The following is a 24,501-nucleotide window of genomic DNA, read 5'->3' as shown; positions in this document are numbered from 1 at the left end:
TCAGCACTCGAACACGGCAGTTTGGATGCTGTAGATGGTCGCATAATTTCATAATAGGAGTATGGAAATGCATTTCAGGAATGATGCCTGAAAGGCTGAGATCAATGCGCGGTATCGGTGAACCAGATTGAGAGATGTAGAAACACAACGTCCGGGGGGGGGGGGACTTTTTAAAATCTTATTTTAGGGCAAAGTCAAAAAAAGAATTCAGAAGAAGCTCACCCTGAAGTCTAAATGATTTTCAGAGAGGGCCTGAAAGGTTGTGAACCTCTACTGTGCATGTGCACGACAGGCTAAAATGTTCCCCTTGCTTTGCTGTCTTGTTGAGTCTTTATCCATATTTAACATGTGAGAATTCTCCCATAGATTCAGGATTTTTGAGTGCCACATCTTCTCCTTGTATGATTTCCCCAGTAATGCTCTAAGAGGGTCGCCAAGTGGCAAGACTCGCCTCCACAAGGACTAGATAGTCCCTGTGCTTTTATTTTGAAAGGTTACTTGCTGCTAACCTAACATTAAGTTCATAAAATGGAAAAATAATTTGATCATCCATTTGCCATCTTTTGTTTTGAAAACTCGGGTCATTGCCTTGGGGCAGAGCTCAGAGATGCTGCATGCTCATTGGCTACATGTCATTAGTCACTTGGCGAATAAGATATTTGCTGTTTGATGAATTTAAACTAATTGATTTACATTTGTGCTTTAACCACATTAAAAGCTGTTTTAGCGGCCATTTAAAGTCATTAACTGAGTAGAGAGACACTGAAGTAGTTGCAGCATCTGTATTGAAATCCATCCACGAAGCATGAGTGTTAATGTGGCAAAATACACAGCTGTTACGCTCTGATGTGTGTGGTGGTGTTTGGGGTTTCTTACTTCTCTGTGCCACAGTGTTGCAAAACTACGCAAAGGCAATTTCAGGAGACTGTGCTAGATCTGTCTGAAGCATAGTGCTTTGGATTGATTACTTTATTTGATCATCAATAACTCGTGGTTTCTGTCTCTTTCCTGCTCTCTCAGCAATCTAACCTTTTGTGGGTAATTGCATACAAATGTTTCCTAATGGAGCTGCTTCTGAATATCAAATCCACTTATCAAATATGAATCCTCTGAAGCCCCCCCTTTGATAATTAAGTTTAGCTTTCATAATTTGCGAGTAACCAAAGGTCACGTAGTCGGTTCAGATCTGACAACAGAACATTAATGAAGCCTGATGAATGTTGACGACCTGCAGCTCCAACCTGACGACGAGCCGAGCGGCAGCAGAACATCTGAAACGTTTGATATTGATCGTTGCTGAAACAAACTGACTGTTACAGCTGGTGTTTCGCCGCCAACGCACCGGACCTAAACCAGGCCGCTCGATCGCAGAAATCGTCATCAGAAATTTGGTAAATGCTAAAATCTCAGCGATTCGACACAAATATTCATTGATTTATTGAAGAATAATTTAACTTTATTTAAGACTCCTGCATTTAGGGAGACCTGCAGGGAAGCTGCAGGGAGAGCAACCGACGCCTTAGCCAACAAACAACCAACACCTGGGTTTTGTGACACCATGGGCCAGTTTTACGTCTCCTGGACCCCGCTGGCCTAAGGCGCTCTTTCTGTGATCTTATCTCAAGCTAAGCCAAACAGTGAGTGTATTTGTGCTTTTAGGGAGGGTGAAAGTGCATCACCGTAAAGGAAAAGAAACGCATCGATTTATTCCATTTTATTCAGTTTTATTTATGTTGAGCCAATTCAGGCGAAGGCACAGCAGACTCTCCGCCTTCTCCATTTTGCTTCGGAAAGTTCGTTCACCTCTCCGGTTTCAGGTTGGACGCCACCCAGAAATGCTTTTTGGTTGTGAAGCAAAGTTAAATTTGTTTGGCATTTTTAAAGAAGAAACACAAAAAGCAGTGAATGCAGCTCTTTTTTACAGGCCAACCACAGCTGAAGGGGAACAAGTTTGTTCACACCACTTCCCTTTTGTTATTAAAAGACCTATAACTTTATTCTCAGCTTGACTGATAACTTGACATATTCGTTTGTGTTCAGTTCCATTTTATTTTTATAGCATCATTTCAGGCTGAAGGTTCTGCCTCCTGTTCTACTTTTAGAAACTGTAGAAATCACAGCTCAGCATCCTGAGAGCTTTGTCAGCATCACATGGCACTATGAGATCTTTAACATGTGACCGGTCCTGATCATTAAGACTTTGTATGTATTTAGATGAATTCTGAACTCTTGCCTGGCTAATATGGGAAATATATAATCTCCTATGTGCCTGTTACTGTTGTCACGGTGGTGTTTTGGATCAGCTGAAGGCTTTTCTGTGAGATTTCAGGCCAACCAGATAAAAGGACTTCATATTTAGCCAGCTCTACCCTGAATGTGATTTTAAAACCCAAGTCTAAAATGTCAAACAAGCCATTAAGGTGCAGAAATGTCCTCGCTCTGATGGGGTCGTCCCATCACTCGTCCTCAGTCACAGCCTCCGGTTCTCCAGGGTGATGGATGATCCAGTGAAATCGTAGTCCAGTTAGAGAAACTCTATCTGTGTCCTCTGTCTGCCCAGCTGTCCGTCACACACTCTGAGACACACACACACACACACACGCACACACACACTGGTCCATCTGTCGACCTCTCCTCTCTCTGGTCTCCCCCTCAGCTCAGCGGGCTAATTAACTAATGTGCTGATCTTTCACTGCCTCTTTGTGTTTCTGTGTGTGTGTCACGGGGTTAATTGTTGGACTCGGCTTCCTGTACGTCTCCGCTGCCCGGCTGAAAACTTTATTATCCCTCCCTTCAGTTTCTGTCTCATTAGAAGCCGTCGTTCACGGCGCTGTGCAGTCGCTGTGTGGAGGATCTGTTTTAGCTCAGTCAGGAGGACCTCTCTTAAATGACACTAAAATAAAGACTCTTTCTTCTTCTTCTCATTTATTAATGAAGCTGCAGAGAGACGCCTGGACCTCCTCAGTCCAACATGTCTCCCCCGTTTGCTGAAACTAATTCACACGTTGACAGTAAAATTAACAGGACAGGGCGGCTCGTGATTTGTTTGCTGCTCAGAAAGAGCTCCAGGTTTACTTCACATTGTTTCTGTTCACGGGACTCGTTTCATTTCTCCCAAATTTTGCAGTGAAATTTAAGCCTCAGTGGATCCACCATCATGCTGCATGTCAGAAATCTACATTTACCACCTGCTGTTAATCTGATCATTACGCTCTCAATTGACCGTTGAGCCCTCATGCATATCCTGGAGTCTTGTAAACTCCTCGAATCGACAATTAGTCACAAATACTCACATCGTTAGCAGGGATGACAACGAGAAGCTCTTTACACCTGAGAGGCTCAAAGCTACATTTTCCCCATTTTTGTCTGAAAACAGCGATTTATTATTTATTTGAAATACGTTAATTACAGCGAGGACGCACTGTGTAAAATATTTGTTTTGTAGAGATTTGGTCCCACAGGGCAGTCTTATTTCACACGTTTTTTTATTTAAATATTCCATTGTACAGTGTATATAGTGTGTTTGTTTGTTTTTTAATTCGTTTTTGTTTCTGTGTTTTTCAAAATTTCACTCATGTGAAGGCAGAGCACCTCTCTGACCTGAAATAAGACAGATTTCCACCCAGTTGTAAAATAATTCGTTTCCGCTTCTTCTGTGGGATTTCTGGGATTAGAATATGTATTATTAGTGATCAGTTGACCACGATGAGTAAACATTGTCAGCACCAGAAATATTAGTTGGTTAAACTAGTTCATATTTTATTGATGTACAAAATTGGGCAAAGTGCAGCACACATTAGTCACTTTTAAAATACAATGAAAGAGTCAAATGGTTTAAATACACACACAGACTGTTTAACCATATTTATTAATCTGTGCTCGATTTGAACTGTTTTCTCACTTCTGGGGACTTCCTGCACTCGGCCAATCAGAAGAAAGAGAGCGTTCAGAGAGGCAGGCCTTCAGAGAAAAAAATCATAGACTGTATTTAAAGAATGACTGTAGCCATCTGATGTCACTGCCTGGTTCAAGAAGTTCTGTTGTGACATTTTGAAGCTGTCTGTTTATTGGCTAATGACGTGTCAGGTTTTGACCAATAAGCATATCCTGCTCTGTTCTTCTTTCTGACCCTGATAATGTCAACAATCGAAAATATTGCATATTCAGATTTCAAACTAGTGACTGAATCCGTGACATATCAAGAATATGTTTACTGAGGTTGCAGAGCAACGCTGCGTCCCTGTAAACGTCTATAGAACCTCAAGTCTTTCTGCAACCAGAGGCGCGCCCCCTGCTGGCTATTAGGAAGAATGCAGCTTTAACGGTCTTCCACAACAGCTAATGTTTTAATGTACACGGTGGGCCATTTATATGGATACACCGTAATAAAATGGGAATGGTTGATGATATTAAAGTCCTGTTTGTGGCACATTAGTATATGTGAGGGGGCAAACTCCTCAAGATGGGTGGTGACCATGGTGGCCATTTAGAAGTCGGCCATCTTGGATACAACTTTTGTTTTTTCAATAGGAAGAGGGCCATGTGACACATCAAACGTATTGATAATGTCACAAGAAAAACAATGGTGTGCTTGGTTTCAACGTAACTTTATTCTTTCATGAGTTATTTACAAGTTTCTGACCACTTATAAAATGTGTTCAATGTGCTGCCCATTGTGTTGGATTGTCAATGCCACCCTCTTCTCCCACTCTTCACACACTGATAGCAACACCGCAGGCGTCCAGTATCCGTAGTTTCAGGTGCTGCACATCTCGTATCTTCACACCATAGACAATTGCCTTCAGACTTTCAATTGTCTTCGGACTTTAATATCACCAAACATTCCCATTTTGTTACGGTGTATCCATATAAATGGCCCACCCTGTATAGTTAAATGGATTTCTTTAGACAAAGGATGGAAAAGAGTGTTGCATAAAAGCCCAGAATAAGATAAATACAGTTGTTTTTTTTTCTTTGAACTGTGAGTCATGCAAAGCTGCTCCGCTGCAGTCACCGGAGTGAAAGTACAGAGCTGAAAATGAGCCGAAGAGCTCCTATTTAAATCACTTCAAAGACATTTTTGAACAGAACAGATGTGTTCTCTGTAGGCCTGCTCACTAATCCTGACTCGAGTTAAAAGCGACTTTTAAAAAAGAGATATTACCAAATCTGACCCGTTGAGACTGCAGTGAGCGTTTCCACTGTTAAACCTTATTCAGATGAATAAAAAGACACTCCAGATGTAACTGAGAAAGCAGAAGAAGAAACCCCTGAAAGCCAGATAAAATAAATCCAGCTCTTTGTTTCCACACGCCGTTTCTCGTATTCTCGTATTGATTAATGCGTCTGAGCTGAAAACCAGGAGGCTGATATAAAGCAGTGCTGCAGTTGAGGGTTCAATTCCCACTGGGACACCCACGCTGAGCGCAAATGCTGCAGGCTTTTCAACACAATACTTGCAGCCCAAACTTGTCCTGCGTTTGGTGTTAATATCGCTGTAGATTAGGATTAAACTGTCGAGGCATTTACGCGTGTGTGTGTGTGTGTGTGTGTGTGTGTGTGTGTGTGTGTGTGTGTGTGTGTTGATTAGAACTGTCAGTCAGTCGGAGTTGAACTGGCTGCAAGGATAAGAGTGAAGTTTCCATCCAGCTTAGTGTTACTGGAGCTGCTGAGGCTTATGAGAGAGATTCAGTGAGAAGACAGACAGAAACAGATCAATAATTCTATCTGCTTCGATTACACTCCCACACTCTGCTAATCTCTGCACTCGCTATCTGTGTGTGTGTTTCTGGTAAATAATACTGCCTGTTGGTTTCTAAAGCTCCCTGTCAGGCTAAGGCCGGGATAATTTTGAAGATAATTCTGTTTATTGTTGGTGAAACACCTTGCTTGGCGTTTGAGGTGGCCTTGTGAAGAATAGATGTTCCTGCGGTCATTGCGTGACTCTCATATTTTAGCATTTATCCTCCTGCAGGTGATCCACCTGAGGCTGATCAGACCAGGGATGAGATGCAGATCAGGGATGTGACGTCCTTTCAAGGAATTTAGAAGATTACATGGTCAAAATTAAAAAATTTAATACTATATAAACTTTTATTTTAATCAAGACACTGCTCAGCTAACTCCATTGCCCAGATGGTTAAGTTAATAAAAATTAAAATGACCTTACAAACGTGTTTATTTCTGCTGCAGAGTTGGCTTTTTTTGATACGGGACTCTACGTTTTTGAGCCAGCCTTAAGTGATCACCACAGGAACTGCAGCTGTTCAATTCAGTGGCAAATCAGTCGCCTCAAAGTACTTTATATTTAATTTAAAGACTCTCCAATATTGGAGAGAAAGCCCCCAAAATCATATGAGGTCTATAAACTATCACTTTGTGACAGTGGGAAAGAAACATGTACCCAGCTGAGGGGGAAGAGAAAAAGGACCTCCTGCATGTTTACCTCAAAGGATTGAGTCGCTTCTGCGTTAGTTTCATTATGCTGAGTGCTCGTCTCTGCCATGTATCCAAGTTCCTGCTATCTATCTTTTACACAGACCATATACACATTGTTTTTCATGCATTCAGTCACATTGGTGCCTTTAAAAGCAGCTGAATTGTCTGTGAGGAGGACCTGTTTGTAATGGAGCCATTAATGCTCAGAGGTCCATCAGTGAATTGCTACAACGTTAAAGAAAGTTTAAAAACATGAATATTCTGAAGCTGGTTCTGAATGCGTTTTCCTCTTTCTCTCCCTGCAGCCATGCCCCACTGAAGCCGACTCTTCACCAGACCTGCCGCCAGCTCTTCTCTCCTTTTCCTCCTCCCCCCTCTCCTCCTCTGCCCCTTCATCCTTTCCTCTTCGTGTCCACCATGGTCTTCTCCTGTTCCTCTCCTCTGCTCCTCCTCCCTCTCCTCTCCCTTGTCCTCTTTTCCTCCCCTATCCTCTCAGCCCCTGCTGCTCCTCCGCCTCCCTCCGTGCCATCGGGCAGAGTGGTGTACCGGGCCTTTGACACCTCCCTCACCCACCTGACCGTCCACCAGAGTACAGGTGAGGTGTATGTCGGAGCAGTGAACCGAGTGCTGAAGCTGTCAGCTAATCTGACGGAGCTGCGGAGTCACATGACCGGACCTGTGGAGGACAATGCTAGCTGTTACCCTCCACCCAGCGTCAGGTCCTGCGCTCATCGGTTTGTCCCCTCTTGTCTCACTTATTTATTTCTATATATCATTACATCTGTATGTCTACACCTGTCTCACCTGTCTGCGTTACCTGTCTGCCTCTGTCCTCAGACTGGAGATGTCAGATAACGTGAATAAGCTCTTACTAGTGGATTATATTGGAAACAGACTGGTGGCATGCGGCTCCATCTGGCAGGGCGTCTGTCAGTTCCTCAGGCTGGAGGATCTCTTCAAACTGGGGGAACCGCATCACCGCAAGGAGCACTACCTGTCTGGAGCCCGAGAGGCTGATGGGATGGCAGGTAAGCAAGGCTGAAGAGGGGGTGGAGTTAGAGAGTCCTCGACAGGTAATACAATTTAAGACATTTGGAAGGAATTAGCTTCTGGACAGTGGAAAAGAAGGATGTAGCCACCATGATGTCACCCATTGATTAGTGAAGTCATGCTATGAAGACGTAAGCTGAGCGTTTTTGTCACCGAGGGGTGAAGCTGACTTTAAAACTCCATTTGCTCATTTGATAACCACTTCTGGTTAATCAGCTGTTGTCTAGTGAGCAAACCTTGGATGATAATCTTTTCTGAATTAGCCTGTAATTTATAAATAGAAGTCCACGTTTTAATTGATGCAACCTAATCTAGTGATTGGTTCAATAAGGTCATCTGGAAAGGGTTCACTAGGGTTACAGATGGCCACAGACTCCCACTACAAATAACACAGGTTTAAGGCAGGTCTGCTTTTTCTTCAGTTTTCTCTCACCCCAACTTGTTGCGACATGGCCCCGCCCCTCCATGAGCCTGGTTCTACCCGAGGTTTCTTCCTGTAAAAAGGGAGTTTTTCCTTCCCACTGTCGCCAAAGAGCTTGCTCATAGGGGCTCATATGATTGTTGGGTTTTTCTCTGTATGTGTTATTGTAGGGTCTACCTTACAATATAAAGCGCCTTGAGGCGACTGTTGTGATTTGGCGCTGTGTAAATAAAATTGAATTGAAATCGAACAGTTTTTAGACCCTAAAGCTGCGTCTTTTAGCCAGTCTGTGATTACAACTAGCTAACACTCACAGCTCCATAAATGATGCTTCACTGATCCATCAATTTGCACAAGAAAAAAACAAAAAACATGGAAACTTCTACCCAAGTCTCTTATAATAGTTTTTAGATAAATCACAAAAGCTAGCCGCTAACCAAGGCTAGCATGAATTCAGCTAACTGCAGAATCGTTTCTAATTTGGTCCTACATTTAATACTACTAGCTGATCTGGTCAACATTTAGCTTCACGTTAACAATATTTCTCCACTAGTGGTTAGAGCAACTAATTGCTGTTTCGAAAGGTTTTCTCAAGGAATCACGTTTTTGTTTTGGTTTTTTTACAGTTAAGTTAGCTAGTAGCTGATGGCTTTGACAGCAGTTACTCTCACTGTGAAACTGTGTCTCTGCTTTTTCCCTGAAGGTTTGTTTTATTGGATTACAGTGATATCAGCAGCTAATGCAACAGAGGGAATCTAATGCATGCTCTTTGTAAACAATATTTTATAGAATAGCAGTTTTATTTTCATGTTGTCTTGTTGTAAATACTCAATTATAAACATTCGGCAGATTTTGTACTGATGCATTGTCCCAATGTAATCATTTTAATGCCTAAAATAAAAACAATACGCTCCAATGTTCCCTCTGGACTTCTGTGCAGGCTGGAGAAGCATTTCGACTTGCAGACGTCAATCAAGTGTCAAAATATTTTGCAGGTTTTTATAATGTGCAGTTTTTGGCATGAACAAAAACCTGAATGAAGACTGTCAGGACATAACAACAGATGACTGACAGCTAGACTTTGCCCACATATTTCTTTGTAAAGCAGATTTTTGGTTCATTCACAAATGCTGGAATATTTTCTCTGCTCGGGTATCAGTGGGGAAAAAAGGTGTGAGTGAAATTAGTTAGACCTTTGATTAAAGTACTGGAACAGCCACTGTGGGACACTGCTTGAAAAGAAAGAGCTAATCGGACCCGCCGGAGCTTTTCTGGTGGAAATGGGTCTCACACTGCCTGCTAACACTTGTCCTTTGTTTAGCATCTGATCCAGAGGTTGTTTGTGCGTTGCATTGTTGATAGCTTTGTTGCCGGAGAACGAAGGAGTTCCAGTAAATGTTCTTCAGAATAAAAGTCAATATATTTTTCTGTTACATTACTATTATGAAAAAGCTAAAAGTATCTGATTAGTTTTAAAGGAAGATGTGTTTATTTTGGCTATCCGCTGATAGAACTGACCTCTGTACAGCATCACAGTAGATTGTAAAGCTGTGAAAATGAGGCCTATGTAAAAAAAAAAAAATCTGCAAACAGTTCATGCAAAGTGTTTGTAAAACTACAAAATTTAGGACTTTGTCCTGAACATTCTGGAAGGCACAGTGTTAATCGCATCCTGCCTATTTGTCCTTCTTCTGCAGGTGTGATTGTTGAAGACCACTGGTTGGATGACCCAAAGAGAAAGATGCTGGAGAAGACCAAGAGCCACTTGTTCATCGGAGCCGCCATCGATGGAAAGTCGGAATATTTCCCCACGCTGTCCAGCAGGAAGCTGGTGGTTGATGAGGAGAGCGTCGATATGTTCTCTCTGGTTTACCAGGATGAGTTCGTCTCCTCGCAGATCAAGATCCCATCCGACACCCTGTCACTCTACCCTGCCTTCGACATCTACTACGTCTACGGCTTCTCCAGTCGCACGTACGTGTACTTCCTGACGCTGCAGCTGGACACACAGCTGACTCAGATGGATGCCGGAGGAGAGAACTTCTTCACATCTAAGATTGTGAGGATGTGCTCTGATGACACCGAGTTCTACTCATATGTAGAGTTTCCTCTGGGCTGCACAAAAGATGGCATAGAGTACCGATTGGTCCAGGCCGCCTACAAGCAAAAACCAGGGCGGCGGCTGGCACAAGCGCTCGGCCTTTCTGAAAACGACGACATCCTGTTTGTCGTCTTCTCACAGGTAGGTAACTGTTGATGCCCTCTCTTCTGACTGGATGTTTTCGATCTGAGCTTGAACTTTCTGAGTTTTTTTTTTTTGTTGAAGGGTGCCTTGCTCAGAGGCCAGTCCAGGACTTAAACCTGCAAATATCTAATTTATTTCTAAATGAATTTATTTCTTTTGTGGATTTTCAGGGTCAGAAGAACCGCTCCAACCCACCAAGAGAGACGGTCCTCTGTCTGTTCACCCTCCATGACATCAACCTGGCCATGAGAGAAAGGATCCGCTCCTGTTACCGTGGAGAGGGACGGCTCTCGTTACCGTGGTTACTGAACAAAGAGCTGCCCTGCATCCACACTGTAAGTTGCACCTTCAGCCCTGAAACTTGACTTGGACTGGGCCTCTAAGGTCTGACGATATTTGGATAAGAACATGTGCTACCTGTTGAAAGGAGAAAAGAAATGTCAGGAACAGATGCTTTCGGGTTAGCGTTTGAAAACACTTTTAACTCATTCACTGCCATTGACGTCTATAGCCGTCAATTGCAGTGAATGAGTCAATGGGTTTAACTCATTCACTGCCAATGGCTGGCAGTGAATGAGTTAATATATGTCTGCATTAATTAATGACACCACTGGCTACATCGTAAAATATTGGCGATCTTATCCAAGCTCTAAGTAAACACATAAGCTGATGGGCCCCAGATTGACCCGCTGCAGGCAGGAGACTAGTCCTAAAGGTTGTGGTTTGGACTTTCTTTCTACAGGCTTGAGAGATGACCTTGATTTTGCTGCTAAAGGTCAGACATGTCTTGGACTTCTTAAACAGCTCTGTAGTATAGGCTAGTCCAATATCAGGATCGGGTGTTTTCCTGCCACATTTTCCCAATTTCTGTTGAAGCCAAAAAAGCCAAGTGTAAGAGGAAAGACTGACATTTTTAATTAGATTGTTAAAAAAGATAGTCCTGACCATTTCCTCCTGCATGTTTAGCAGGAAAATAAAGAAAAGGAGAGAAATCTCTTTGCCGTCTTTTACTTCTTCCTTTGTTTCGGTCTCTTTGTGCAAAATACAACATCTGGCCAGAGGCTGCCCTGAGGCTGCAACACACGCAGTCATGTTTCTGTCACTTCAGAGGACATTACGTTGACTTACGCTGGTTTCCTGGAGACTTACCCCAACCTTAAGTCTTCACACTTACATTTCATTATTAAATTGAATGTTTTTGTCCCCACAAGGCACCAAGGTTCACAAACTGTGACAGATTCGTCCCCACACTAAAGATGAGTTTGAATATACTTCATTTGCTCAAATGGATAAAAGATGAGAAATAGTGTGAACTTGGAAAAAATACAGGAAAAACAAGCCAGAGCGAACAGAAGGAAGAGCTCTCCCTCCCTCTCAGTGTCTGCAGTGGGGTTATTTCAGGTCGGGGGTAGATGATGTTCTTATTCATGGCGGTAATGGCCTGCAGTGGTAACCATGGCAACCAGGCAGGGAAACCCGCCAGGAGACGAGTTCTGAGCCGGGCCTGGGTTTTGGAAAAGGAGGGGTGGAGTGGGGTTGGAGTTGCCCACAGCAACCAACCAAGCAACCAACCAACCAAGCAACCAATCACAGCCAATCAGCCACACGCTGATGAAAGTGATGAAATATAAGTTAATGACCCATGCTACTGTGTGTGTGTGTGTGTGTGTGTGTGTGTGTGTGTGTGTGTGTGTTTGTGTTTTCAGGGTAAAGTGAAAGGAGAAGGAGGTCAGAGCAGGGCCTTTGTCCCTGCTCTGACCTCCTTCTTTTGTCAAAAACAGCAGGAAGTGTGTGTGTGTGTTTCAATGGGATGTGACATTGGGATGGTCTCAGTTTGTGTGTGTGTGTGTGTTTTTATATTTTTGTGTGAGTGCTTTAATCTCGTTCTTCATTAAGTGTCAGCAGCAGGTTTCCTGTTTGCACATCACGTTACAATCTCTGCTCTGTGTGTGCATCTGTGTGTTTGTAGCTTTGAGTAGATGGTCTTGTTTTGTTTTTATGGTTTTTAGTTTGAAGCCCTCATTCTGAGGAAATCTTATCAAGACCTCACACAGATGCAGAGCTCCAAATGACTCTTTGATGGCTCACTCAGTCAACAGTATGCGTAATGACAATGTGGGGTGCGTCAGATGCAGACAGACCAAGGTGTGTGTCGTACCATCGGCACTTTTTCTTCCCACACTGTCTCATTTGAGCTTTTAAACTTTTGAGGACCCTCACAGAGAGCTGAGGAAACAGAAAGCATCATAAACTTTGTTTAAACACTATAGTTGCATAGCTTTATGCACCCAGGAAGCAAAACCAGTGAGCTCTAAAAGCTCTTCACATAAAAAAAAAAAATCTCATGCCTGATGGCAAAGAGATCAGAAGATTTGATAAGGGGCCATTGGGTAAATGGGACGACTGTGGCTCAGGAGCTGGAGAAGCTCGTCTGCTAATTGGACCATCAGTGGTTCGATTCCTGGCTCTTTCAGCTTGCATATTGAAGAAACCTCGGGCAAGATGCTGAACCCCAAGTTGCCCTGATGCTTCCATCAGAAAGACAAAAACAAAAGAACACATGGATGTGTGTACATGGGTAGTAAAAATGCTTTGAGTGCTCAGATTGAATGGAAATGTACTATCCAAGCACCAGATCACCTGCTGTTTGGGTTTAAACCTCGGACTCTCATAGTGTGAGGAGTAAATGATAACCCCTGAGCTAACAAAGAATTTAAAAGACTTAAGTTGTCTCTCAGTTCATTTTAAAGTACTCGTGGCAGTAGTGGGACAGGCGCGCCTCTTCGAATAAATGAATAGATACTAGTGTGTGAACTTGATGACTCACGTGACTTCCTCATCCTGTGCATGAACTCCAGTTCCACTATTTCAGTCTGCAGCTGCCAGCGTTAGTTCGGTACCAGCTGCAGCTGATCACTGTGGAGTTAAAGTTTCATTGGCAGATAAACATGCAAACTCCCGCCAGAAGAGCCATGCCCGGGTTTTAACCCAGGACTCTGTTGTTGTGAGGCAACATTGCTAATTGCTGAACCACCCCCCTGCCTCTACAGTCGATCACTTGTTATCTTAGAAGGTAAATAAATCTTGAAGTATACTTATGCATTCCTCGCAAGCAAAGTGAATGTGCAGGAAACAGACCCGAGACCTCAGAGGTAGTACTGCTCAGCTTTCAAGGCCTGCAGGCTTTAAGGTGAGCAACCAGGCATACACTAGGGCAGACCTTCCCAAAGTGTGGGGCCCAACCCTAGGGGGGGCGCAGAGCCATTGCAAGGGGGGGCGTGGCATGAAAAGGGAAAAACAAAAACAACGCTTGGACACTGCTAGCAACGGGGCTCCTCACAAACGCAAAGCAGGAGATGAAGCATCGCTGAATATGTTTCCAAACAAACTTCATTCTAAGCCAAAGACTAGAAAATATGGTGAAGCATCTTCCCTTTGGCTTCACCTGCACAAGTGCCGAGGTAGGTCTCCCTGCAGAATTGGTTTTCCCTTCATCGGGAGCAGCGCTGGGCTCTCCAAATCACGGACAAACAGGATCCCACATTCTTGACTTTTAGTTCACAAACACTTCTTGTAATGACTAACTGCTCCTGACATTTTGGAGATGTTAGCTCTTTATACAGTAAAGTTACAGCGGGATACAAATCAGGCTGATCCTGCCACGATTTGTTCCCCCTGTCCAAATCACGGACAAACAGGATCCCACAGCTGTTTATGTTTTTGAACCCATTTTGCACAGAGAGGCATTTTTGAAAAATGTATTGATAGCAATGTTGAATATTATTACACAGGAAAAAAACAACTACACGTAAAATAATCACACCGTGACGCCTCTGCCTTTCTAAATGGAGGGACAGTAACTGTGTGTGTATTCAATTCAATTCAATTTTATTTATATAGCGCCAAATCACAACAAAAGTCGCCTCAAGGCGTGTGTATATGTAAGCTGTAAAAACTGATGATAGTCAGATTAACAGTATTTAGTCTCTATCTGCCATTCTGCAATTCATCTCATGTAAACAATAACGTGGCCACAGCGTGACGTGAAAAAAAGACACACACCTTTGACGTTGCGTGATGAACTCTGTATTCCTCGTCCACACATAAACGCAAAAAAGGAGTTTTAAAAAAATCTCCGTTTTCGGTGATTGGAAACGCCGTTTACGTGGACGAAACAGCTGCGTTTTCAAAAATACCCGTGTAGGTGCGGACGCAGCGTAAAAGAGTTTGTAGTTTATTTTCTTACTACCTGCAGATTACTTGTATTTGCTTAATTGTTTACTAAATATTTGAGGTGTGAAATAAAATGCAATGGAGCAAAATATGGGCGTGTGTGGTTGGAGGATGTTAGTGCGTGTGTGTGTGTGTGTGTGTGTGTGTGTGTGCATGCGCGAAGGGCGCGAACATTTTTCTTGCAAAACAGAGGGGGCCAGGCGAAAAAAGTTTGGGAACCACTGCACTAGGGCGTGAACTTGTCCAGGGACCATTTAATATCTCACTTAATAAAACTGAAGAGACTCAAACTGTCTTCTATGTTACACAAAGAGTTGGCTGAAGTATTTGGACAGTTAAATATACCGTTTACATGGCGTGTGGTCCGTCCTGGCTAATTAATAAGTGAGTTGATTTGAAAATAAATGTTGTTTCTTTATTAACCAGCTGAGTATCTCTGCTTTGAGCATTTGAGCCTTTTTAAGACTTTAGACTTCTGATTTGTCCTGTGTCGGCATCACACAGGTTTCAGCTGAAAACATTAAACGTTGAATAGAAGCCAGAAATCTTTTAAGTGAATCAACACTTAGCTGACAGGTCACACGACAGAAGATGTTTGATAGTCAGATGTTGCTGTGTGAAAGTGAATTTGAGCTGAAAGTCATCTTTGAAGAAGGATGATTTGGACCAACTGAGAGCTGAAGGTGTCACGAGGGATTTATGATGGCGAGGGAAACTTTTTATCTAATCCAAACAACCTGAAACCATTCTGACTGCTATTCCCAGGAGTGAACCTTTAAGATGTAAAAGGTATTTATCTCTATTTTTTGATGTGCAAAAATGGAGATAAACTTGCCAGTGGAGTGTTGGCTCGAACATTTGGGTTTCAGACTTTCCACCCTGTACGGTCGCTGTGATGCATCAAGGCCTTAACCCGCTAATGACAGGGTGTTAGCTACCCTCTGAGTGTATGTGGACTCTGTAATAACTCGTCTCCTCCCTGTTCCATACACTCTGCCCTGTGGGCAACATACAGAAGCATGAAGCGCTTTGGCTCTACAGCCCTTTGTCCTCCACCATGCACCCCACATTTGCTCATTTTTTACTTGCTTTTCCTTACATTTGTATTTAAAGTTTCATGTAATCTATCAGTGTGTTAAAGTTTAATAAAAACATGATGTTTGTTTGTTAACCTGAAATATCCACCTGGAGGACAGCGACTGGGTTTGGTTTCATCCCTTTTATGTAGACGTTTGAGGTGCCTGGTACAATCTAATGGAAATCTTATAACCGAGTGTTAGAGACTTTATTTGAAAGCTAACATCTATTTTCTGGAGCTGTGCTTGCTAAGTATGAGGCTAAAATGCAACCTAACCCTAAGTAGGTGATTCACTCATCATGGATCTCTCTGTCACTGATTGGTTTTAGAGCACTCTGTCTGTACTACCCTGTCATATGTCAATCAGTGCACTCATCGGTAGCTTGAGACCTGTCCACTCTGCATGACAAGCAGTTATTTTGCATTATCGTTAAATGTCGTCATCCATCAGAGAGCACAAGAGAGAGAGTTCTGAAAGGATGTTTGCATGCCAACAGATGTTTGTGACCATGCACACTCTGCAGCAAGTACACATGAACCTTTTTAGACGCATGTCCAAGAAGTATAACAGGAATGATTACTTGGCCGTGATGTCTTCAGCTGTCCACGTCCGTGTCTGCAGCAGAGTGTAATTGGCTCTTAACCCTACATCTAAAGCTTGATTTCGAATTCTACGATGCAGTCTGTGAGAGTGGCCGTAGGCAGCGTGTACTTGTGTACAGTTTGTCTATGTTGCTCTGCAGTTTCACCATCAAAGCACCAACAGGCAGGTGGAATTTCTCTCCGCAAGTTGATCTTTTCTCTTCCAGTCAATGCAAAACCTGGTGGCAGACGAAGTAGATGGAAATGCAGTGCTGAACAGGCCGCGTTGAAGTGATGCACAGTTCCATTTCTGCGCAGGTGCACAGATACCTGAACATAGATTACAGCACAGGGTCTCAAAGGGGTCATGTGACATAACTATGACATAGATTTAACGCAGAAGCATAAATGCACTGTGTTTCTCCCGCGGTGTTCAGAGGTGAAGTTAATGGTTGATAACATTGAGCGGTTTAACGGCGACAATGGTTTTTGTTTTGATCAAGCAGTCAAACTGTGAATTAAAAAGAAGCTGTGCTTTCTAAAGCAGCGGTCCCCAACCCCCGGGCCACGAGTCGTTTGGTACCGGGCCGCGAGAGTTGAGGCTCGGGCGTGAAATTTATGGTTTTCAGGGTTTTTCCCGTGTTGTAGTTTTGTGTTATTTTGAAAGAAATATTTACAGGTTACCATAGCGACCAGAGAGCATTAAGGGGCAGAGAGGAGGATGTTACGCTCAATGTTATTGGTGCATTTCAGGAGGACGCTGCTAATAAAGTTACACAATTACTCAGTGAATTTGTGTTTATTATTATATTTACAGAATACTGCAGATTTTTCTTGGTCGCATCATTTTATTTTGCTGTATTTATCCGCGACACCTTAAAGTATTGTCTAACATTAAACCGGTCCGTAGCGCAAAAAGGTTGAGGACCGCTGGTCTAAAGTCACCGTTAGGCCTGAGCAGTCATGATTTGTGTAGACTGTGACGTCCATGTGGTCCTGCAGTCTCCTATTAAAACACTGGTGTCTGCAGCGCATTAAGAATCACGATGGGAATATAAGAAGTAAACAAAGCGATCACATAGGGTTTTGTTTATAATCATTTATATTGATCTTTTAAATGACTTTTGAACATCTGACCAAAGAAAAATCTGCATTAAATTGTCTATTTAAATACCATAAGACCAAAGTGCGTGTCTGTGCTTTTGTCTTCTGGACGACTCGTTCTGTACATCTTGCTCTCAAGCTGCTTTAACTTTAGTTAAGGGGCCACATCTCGTGCTATTGTCGAGAGCCGATACTGATCCCCCGCCTAATGGATTGAAGGCGGGCACCAGATCAATAACGCTGGTATTAGGTGGCTTTGGAAAGCGGCAGCTTCCTCTTATTTTTCATCTGAAGCTGAGCGACCTCGCTTCTTGTGATATTTTCTAATAATGCCACCTTTTCCCTCTGGTCCACAGCCGAAGCAGATCGGAGATGATTTCTGCGGTTTGGTACTGAACCAGCCGCTCGGAGGCCTGAGGGTGATCGAGGGACAGCCGCTGTACGAGGACCGGACCGAGGGCATGGGCGCCGTGGCCGCATACACCTACGGGGAGCACACGGTGGTGTTCGTGGGAACCCGGAGTGGACAGCTGAAGAAGGTAGGAGGAAAGAACGGATGATTAGTCTACCGAGGAGGAAAAGCTGTTGTGAATATGTTTGCGCTCCTGTTTGAGTTGGGTACTCTGTGGGAAAGGAAGGAAGTCAGGGAAGGGAATTAAGAGAGACAGGACAGAATGACAGGAAAGGAATACCGGTGGACTGTTTGAGGGCTTTTGTTTCCCCTGCTGAGAGGAAAGGGCTGCATTAATGTTTTAAAATTGCTTTTGGGGCTTTGATTGCTTTCTAGAGTTTCTATTTAAGGAGGTTAGAAGGAAAGATAGAGAGACAATTGTCTTATTCATGTTTTAAATCACTTGAGGCTCTTTTAGTTCTTTGGTTCGGATGAAAGGAAGAGATTGAAGTTCACCTGTTTGATTGCAGTCCATCTTGAAACAATCAAGGTGTTTGTTCTCCATTTATAAGGGGTTTTGATAAAGTACTCAGCTTTCTTTGTCACTCGGATGGAGCCATGTGATGTTATCAGTCGTCAGTGTGACTCTCACCTGTGAATCATTTGTTTGTTCGTTGTCGAATGTCAAACTCGGCTGTGTCGGAGGTGTTTAGCTGTGAAGCTGTAGGACTGGGAACGGTCGCAAGGCAGCGTTTAGAAGAAGTGAGTCTTCACGCTGCGTTATTACCGAGCTTCAGTTCATCAGCGCTGAAAGTAATTTCAGCTCTGGCATAACAGTTATTGCAAAGAACTGAAAACGGTGTGAGAGTGCATTTATACAGGAATGTCTTCAGTTTTATTCTGTTCATTTCATCAAATGTCTTTTCCGAAGCTGCCTGATGAGGCTTTAGTGCAAATGTTTATTGAGATGTGTGCGTGACTGTTGAGTCGACTGCTTTCAGAAATGCTGTGTTTCTCTTCTCATTTGCACTCTTACTCCTGAAAACCTCACACCTGATAAACAAACTTAATACAGTAATGATTAAAAAGACAAAAACCAACAATATATTTATGTTTGTTGTCTTCTGTCTTCAAATACGTCTCCAAATAATGTCAAAAAAAAGAAGAAGAAGACCCCTGCTCAGTGCAGCTACACTCACCATGTGTCGTCTTTGTTGTTCCTCTTTTCTGTCTCCCAAAAATAATTTGGATGCATTTTAAAGACTCATTTGGAAACATCACATACGGTCTTCCATTATCTATTGCAGTTTGATATTTGCTCTATTACTCATTAATAATAAGTTAGTTAGTAGCTCCACGAAAGGATCAGTTAAAAATTTAGAAATAATTAAAAATCCACCAGCAAAACATTTTTAATGGTCTGAAAGCTTTTGTGTTTTTGAGCAAAAGTAATTTTGGAACCAGAATCAACAAAATAAAATGAGTTTTATAATCATATTTGATAGTCGGTGGCTACAGAAGAGACTAAGTTTTAAGCAGAGATTTGCAACGCTGTAGAAACCTGTTGGCACGCTGCAGACTCAGGTGGCTTTGAATGTTCAAATATCGATCATGTATGAATGAAAACTCATTGTGAGTCTGAGAAAGCTTTGATGTCACGTCTTTACTGTATCTCAGATCTGAGTTCAGGTGTTGGAATATCAAAAGCAAGAGTCTGATTTTTCACACCTCTGTAAACAATATTCACATGTATCCAGACAGATTGGTTATTCAGCCTTTAACGGGGACTCCATACTAAAATAAATAACCATATTAATACCCATAGGCAACAGGTATCTGATAAATATTTCATTTCTTTTACATATTCTCTGCTGCTTATGAAACTCATCCTCGGTCACACCTCCATATGTGCCAGCCTGCTCTCTGCAGCCTGTGGCGCCGCTGTTATTATTGTTATCTGGAGCTGAAAATAAGCTGAACGCTGTTTTGATTTCATAACGCAGCAAACACAATCTGTTCATTTCCAGGGTTTTTATTCTCAGGCAGGAGAGATAAACAGCACGGAGACAGGAAGCAGGACTGGTGCAGGATTAAAGCAAATGTGAGCAGTGACAGTTCAGGATGGGGCCGGTGTCTCTGCACAGATGCTCTCAGCCTTGTTGAAGTTGTAAAGTTGTCTCAGTGGTGTCGGACAACCTCACAGAAAGCTGCAGAGACGCTCAGACTGTCTGCTGCTGTCAGAAAAATTCCCCACTTAGCTGCACAAGATGTCTGTTTTCTGTCTCCTTCAGGGCTCGGCAGTCGGTTAAAGACTCGCCGTTTCCCACAGCACAAACTCCGTCCTCTCTGGAGGATTTAAGACTTTGCTGAGCGGCAGAAAGCTTTCCTACACTCTGTGGGTGAAACTAAAAACCTAAATCAAGTAAAAAGGACAGGACAGACGTGTAAAGTGGACCGTAGGCCTGACTGCGCTCTGACATTGTTGACTCCAGTGCAAAATTTCGTCCAGTAAAGCACAAGTAGAATTTACAAGTCTCAGACTGTCTGAGAGTCAAACGAGTGCGTCTGGCAAGCAGCATCGCTGAGCACCTTCACAAAAACAAATAAATGATTATCTTAGAAAAGGGAAAAAGGAATAGATGTTCAAAAACACAAAGTTCTTTGGAGATGTTAAAGATGTTGATGTTCTAGAGGTTTGTTATGAGCAAGAACAAGAGCACAAGTTCTCCAGGTTCTTTTTAGGGAGTTAAAATATTTCTAGGCTCTTTTAAGATAGCTTTGCCTTTAGGACCTTTATTCTTTTAGGACTTTGAAATGGTTAAACATGTCAAATCATCTGTGAAATGATCCGTCCTACAAAGAAATATCTTACTAGATGTTTAACAACCTGTGTGCGTTCGACCGGTTAAAGCCACCACAATATGGTCTCTAAAAGCTTTCGTTGGTTACAGGGAAATTTATTTTAGAGGGTTTTTTTAGAGGTCCTCCTTAAGTTCTTGGGAGCCAGGACCTCTAAGGATACCCTGGTAATCCTGGTAATCAGTCTGAAACTTCTAGACATTGTTTAGGGGACCTGGGAAGAGCAGCAAACTTAAGTTCTTTAGGTTCCTATTGTTGATACACTGTTAAAGGTCTTTCAGATGCTTAGAGTCATCATTGAAGATGTTTTAGAGGAACTTTAGGACATTTAGATAGTTTGACATCTCTTCAGAGCTCATTTGATAACCCATGCGTTCAACCACCTGATGAAATCTTATTAAGGTCTTTCAAAGGTCTGGGATTTTATAAAAGGTCCTTAAGTCTCTTATACACAATTAGTTTTATGTCAGTTTGGCTTGACGTCTACCTCAGCAAAGCCCTCTGTGCTTCTCTTCCCTGGATGCTGTGCTGGTGCTGACGCTAGAACTCATTTTACACATTTCCACAAAGAAACAGGACTTGTGCCAGCGATGAAGAGCTGGCATCAGTACAACACCATAAAATTGTTCCGCCCACCGTTGGAACCACTGTCAGTGGCTTGGTAGTGGTTAACTCAAGAAATTAACCAATGATGGACAGATTCAGCCCACGCATTTTCTGATTTTCTTCCCAGAAGAGAAATTATCCGACTTCTGCTAGTAATGCTATATAACAAACACTTCTCAAACCTCTCCAAACGTGGGCTGGCTCTCAAAGGCACATAGGCAGAACTGGGTAGTACTGGGCGTTTGGCACCTTTTTGTAAGGTCTATTAAGGTCTTAAAGATAGTTCCCTTTAAGCGATTTATGGGCTAGTTTGTGTGGTTGAACACCTGTGGGTCATTAGATGAGCTGGTACAGTAATTAAGGTGTATAGTAGTTGCTTGAGAACCTTGTTACAGCCCCCATTTAGTGTTTTGCTAAAGTGCTAAGTCTTTAGTTATCCGTATGATTACCGTAAATCTCCTAAAGCATCTTCTCCAGAATCAGAAGGACCATTTAAACCACTACAAAGACGCTTAACATGTCCTTAGCAACAACGATGAGCACCGAAAGGAGCTGGTCTTTGTCTTCATGGACCACTAAACCCTCCAGAGGGAGCTCTGCAACGCCCTTAATGGCAACTAGATGCACCTAAAGGAGCTTTGAAGGATCTCCACTGGATTCCTGATAGTACAGATGGACACCAAATTTAAATCAAGCAAAAAGACTTTACACGTTAGGGGACCCAACCATCTCTTCAAAAAGAAAAATACTTTGTGCAGTGCAATCACAAATATTTAAAGGGCTTTCAATTTAAATTGGAGGGATCTGGATTCATCCTTTTCATGCATTTTAAAGTAAAAAATAATAAATGAATTCAACAGTAATTTTGCCCTTTTGACTTTTTGGTTGAATAAATGCAAAGCTTCTCTATACATCGTCCTCTGCACGATGGGCACATTAATCCACATCATCAGCAGTCATTAAAATTAAAAGATGCATTAAAAACCCTCTTCTGCTCCCACATTTGACCACACAATCATCTCCATTTTCCAGCCTGCCAACGATGAATTTTAATTGCCTGAACACTAAAAACGGAGGATGGGTGGTGAATGAATCCTCTTGGCGTTCACCCCGCTCACCTCTCCTCCCACACAGCTGCCGCTTTAATATTCATTCACATAGGGAGATATTTCTCTGAAAGCTGACCTCTGAGAGCGACGGATAGAGGGAGGAACCGAGGCAGAGAGGGAGGAATGGCCGGGGGTGTAGTCTGTACAGTGAACAGCTTGGTGAAAATCACTGGGTTTGGTTTTAGATGTTGGGCTCTGTGTGGCTGGGAGTTGGCGGAGAACTCTTGTTTCTATGTTTAGTGGAACTTCCTCCTCCTCCTCCTCCTCCTCAACTCTCTGAGCTGCTGGCATCCAACAAAAGCTCTCCACTGCTTCAACGCCCAACAAGACGATAAGCAATAGACCCAAATCCAGTCTGGCTGGGAGGCTTTTCCCTCGCTTTCCCTTTAAGCCTGTTAAATTCAAAGTGATTATTTTTCCCAAAAAATCTATAAGTTTATGGACTGATTTTCATTTTATGCCAGTCATTGGGTTTGACAATTTCTATTAAGATAAGTAATGGTCTTATTAGTCAGTTAATCAGCAGTTTCCCTCATTTCAAATCTTTCATTTAACGCTCAATCGCCGCTTCCTCATTTGAAGCGGCCAATCGTTTCAAATGAGGACGGCACTTCCGTAAACATGAGTTACTTTTTTTTTCTTTTTCTTTTTTGCACTGTAATGTGGGATATTTAAAGCATGTAGCATTTTTAGCATGTTGCCATGAGCACACATCTGTTATCACATGTTTACCATTGTACCATATAGGTCATTGTTATCCTTAATGAGAAACTTGTTTTACACGGAAATGCTTCCATCAGCATCTGCATCATTTTAAAATCATTTGGTACATTTGGGTTAAATCTTAGCCTGGTGCGACTCTGTGAAGCACTGTGGTCGACTATCCACTGAGTTTTAACCTCCTAAGACCCGAACTCTTCCATAGCATGCATTTTTTATTTCTCTTTGCTATTTGGGCTGATTGGGACCTGATGATGGTAAAATTGAAGAATTGTCTTTTTTTTTAAAACCAGATTTTTGTTTCTGAGAAAAATTAGATCCACATATGAGGACATTTGTTTTACATTTCAATAGAACAGAGGCAGTATAACGTCCTCGTACGTGGATATCAGGCCCTTGTAGAGCAAAATGCTGTATTTTGGTCTAGACAATGCAAAATGTGATGTCCACATATGTGGTTAAAATCTGTTGCGCTAACATCATATGAATTTCAGACCTTTGCTTTTTCAAATATACGCAGTTTAAAAATAGGACAAAAGACTTCAGGCTTTTGAGCACATCTCTAGACTCGTGGAGCCATTTTTCTGAAGTCAGAGCATAAAGATTCAAAAGTTAAACAAACCACTATTTTTGCGATTGACTGCTTGCTGCTGAATTGGCACGTCGAGCCGAAACGGTTCACTTCTCCCACCGAAAGGCTGAAAGCAGCAGTAAAAATGCCAAACGTGGCCCTGCTGAAGAAGCGATAGTGTTGGCTCACTTTCAGAAGAAACTTTGAATCTTAATTGAGCTTTTGATGTGTGACAATCTGCAAAATTACAGTATAAATTGCCTTATTTGCAGCTGGAGGTGTCCTATCAGCATTTTCTGATGCCTGGTTTTGTAATTACAGAGTATAATAATATAAAGACTTCTGAAAGAGCCGTTTGAACCAAAGGACATACTGCGCCAAGCTCCATTGTTCGGGTCCTTTTTGTTTTTTTATTTACAGCATCCGAACCAACCCCACACTAACTCACCATCATACAGTTCACTAATCTGCTGCTGGATTCCTTCTGACCAACTGGTTTCATGCCAGGACTCGTCCGTGTCTTCGTCTCCACAAAGCCTTCCAGAGCTTCCCAACTGGGCTGATCTGATTGGCTGTTGCTGGGACGGGAGCTCAGATGCTTGATCAGTTGAATTAAGGGTGAATTGGTAATTTGGCAAGAGACTTAAAAGAGATAAACAAAGACCACAAACCTACAACTCTGTGGATGTTAGAAAAGTCGAGGTCAGTGTGATTTTAAATGTCAGAGCAGCAGCCTCCAGAACTCTTTGTTCATCTTTTATCACAACTCTGCACTTAAAATCTAATCATCTTGGACTGAAACAGATCTTTGGAGCAGATCCCAGAGGCAAACATGACCTTTCACTCATCATACTCACCAGATGGACGGACAGACATTGAAACGCAAGCTTTAAAGCTGATTAGCGTTGATTAAAAGTTGCTTTTCTACTCATGTCTTCAAGTCGTTTGGTCTGAGTCGCAGAGACTTGTGTTTTCTGTTTGGTGGCTCTGCTAGTGGACAGAAATATTGATTCACACAAGCACTAATTTCTATATTTTGCTGTATTTACTGGTAATTGTATAGACTTTCTGAGCACATTTCTGAATGTCAGTAT

At 42.5% G+C, this 24,501-nt stretch overlaps 1 protein-coding gene across 2 annotated transcripts in view; it reads left to right on the top strand.

Moving 5' to 3' along the window:
* The window catches only part of plxna3 (plexin A3), a 137,365-nt gene that overhangs the window by 24,799 nt on the left and 88,065 nt on the right, over positions 1-24,501 (top strand). For both annotated transcript variants that reach the window (XM_085258747.1, XM_085258749.1), the window contains 5 exons: positions 6,744-7,172; positions 7,276-7,466; positions 9,607-10,151; positions 10,325-10,489; positions 17,508-17,690. In XM_085258747.1, coding sequence (XP_085114873.1) covers positions 6,856-7,172; positions 7,276-7,466; positions 9,607-10,151; positions 10,325-10,489; positions 17,508-17,690 — 1,401 coding nt within the window. In that variant the 5' untranslated portion in view covers positions 6,744-6,855. The remainder of the gene's footprint in view (positions 1-6,743; positions 7,173-7,275; positions 7,467-9,606; positions 10,152-10,324; positions 10,490-17,507; positions 17,691-24,501) is intronic.

This window comes from Mchenga conophoros, linkage group LG20 (genome assembly GCF_057382185.1).
Source record: "Mchenga conophoros isolate Kocher_MC1m ecotype Shallow Benthic linkage group LG20, M_conophoros_male_GT1.1, whole genome shotgun sequence".
In the NCBI taxonomy this organism is placed as follows: domain Eukaryota; kingdom Metazoa; phylum Chordata; class Actinopteri; order Cichliformes; family Cichlidae; genus Mchenga; species Mchenga conophoros.
This window is presented reverse-complemented; position numbering and strand designations above follow the sequence as displayed.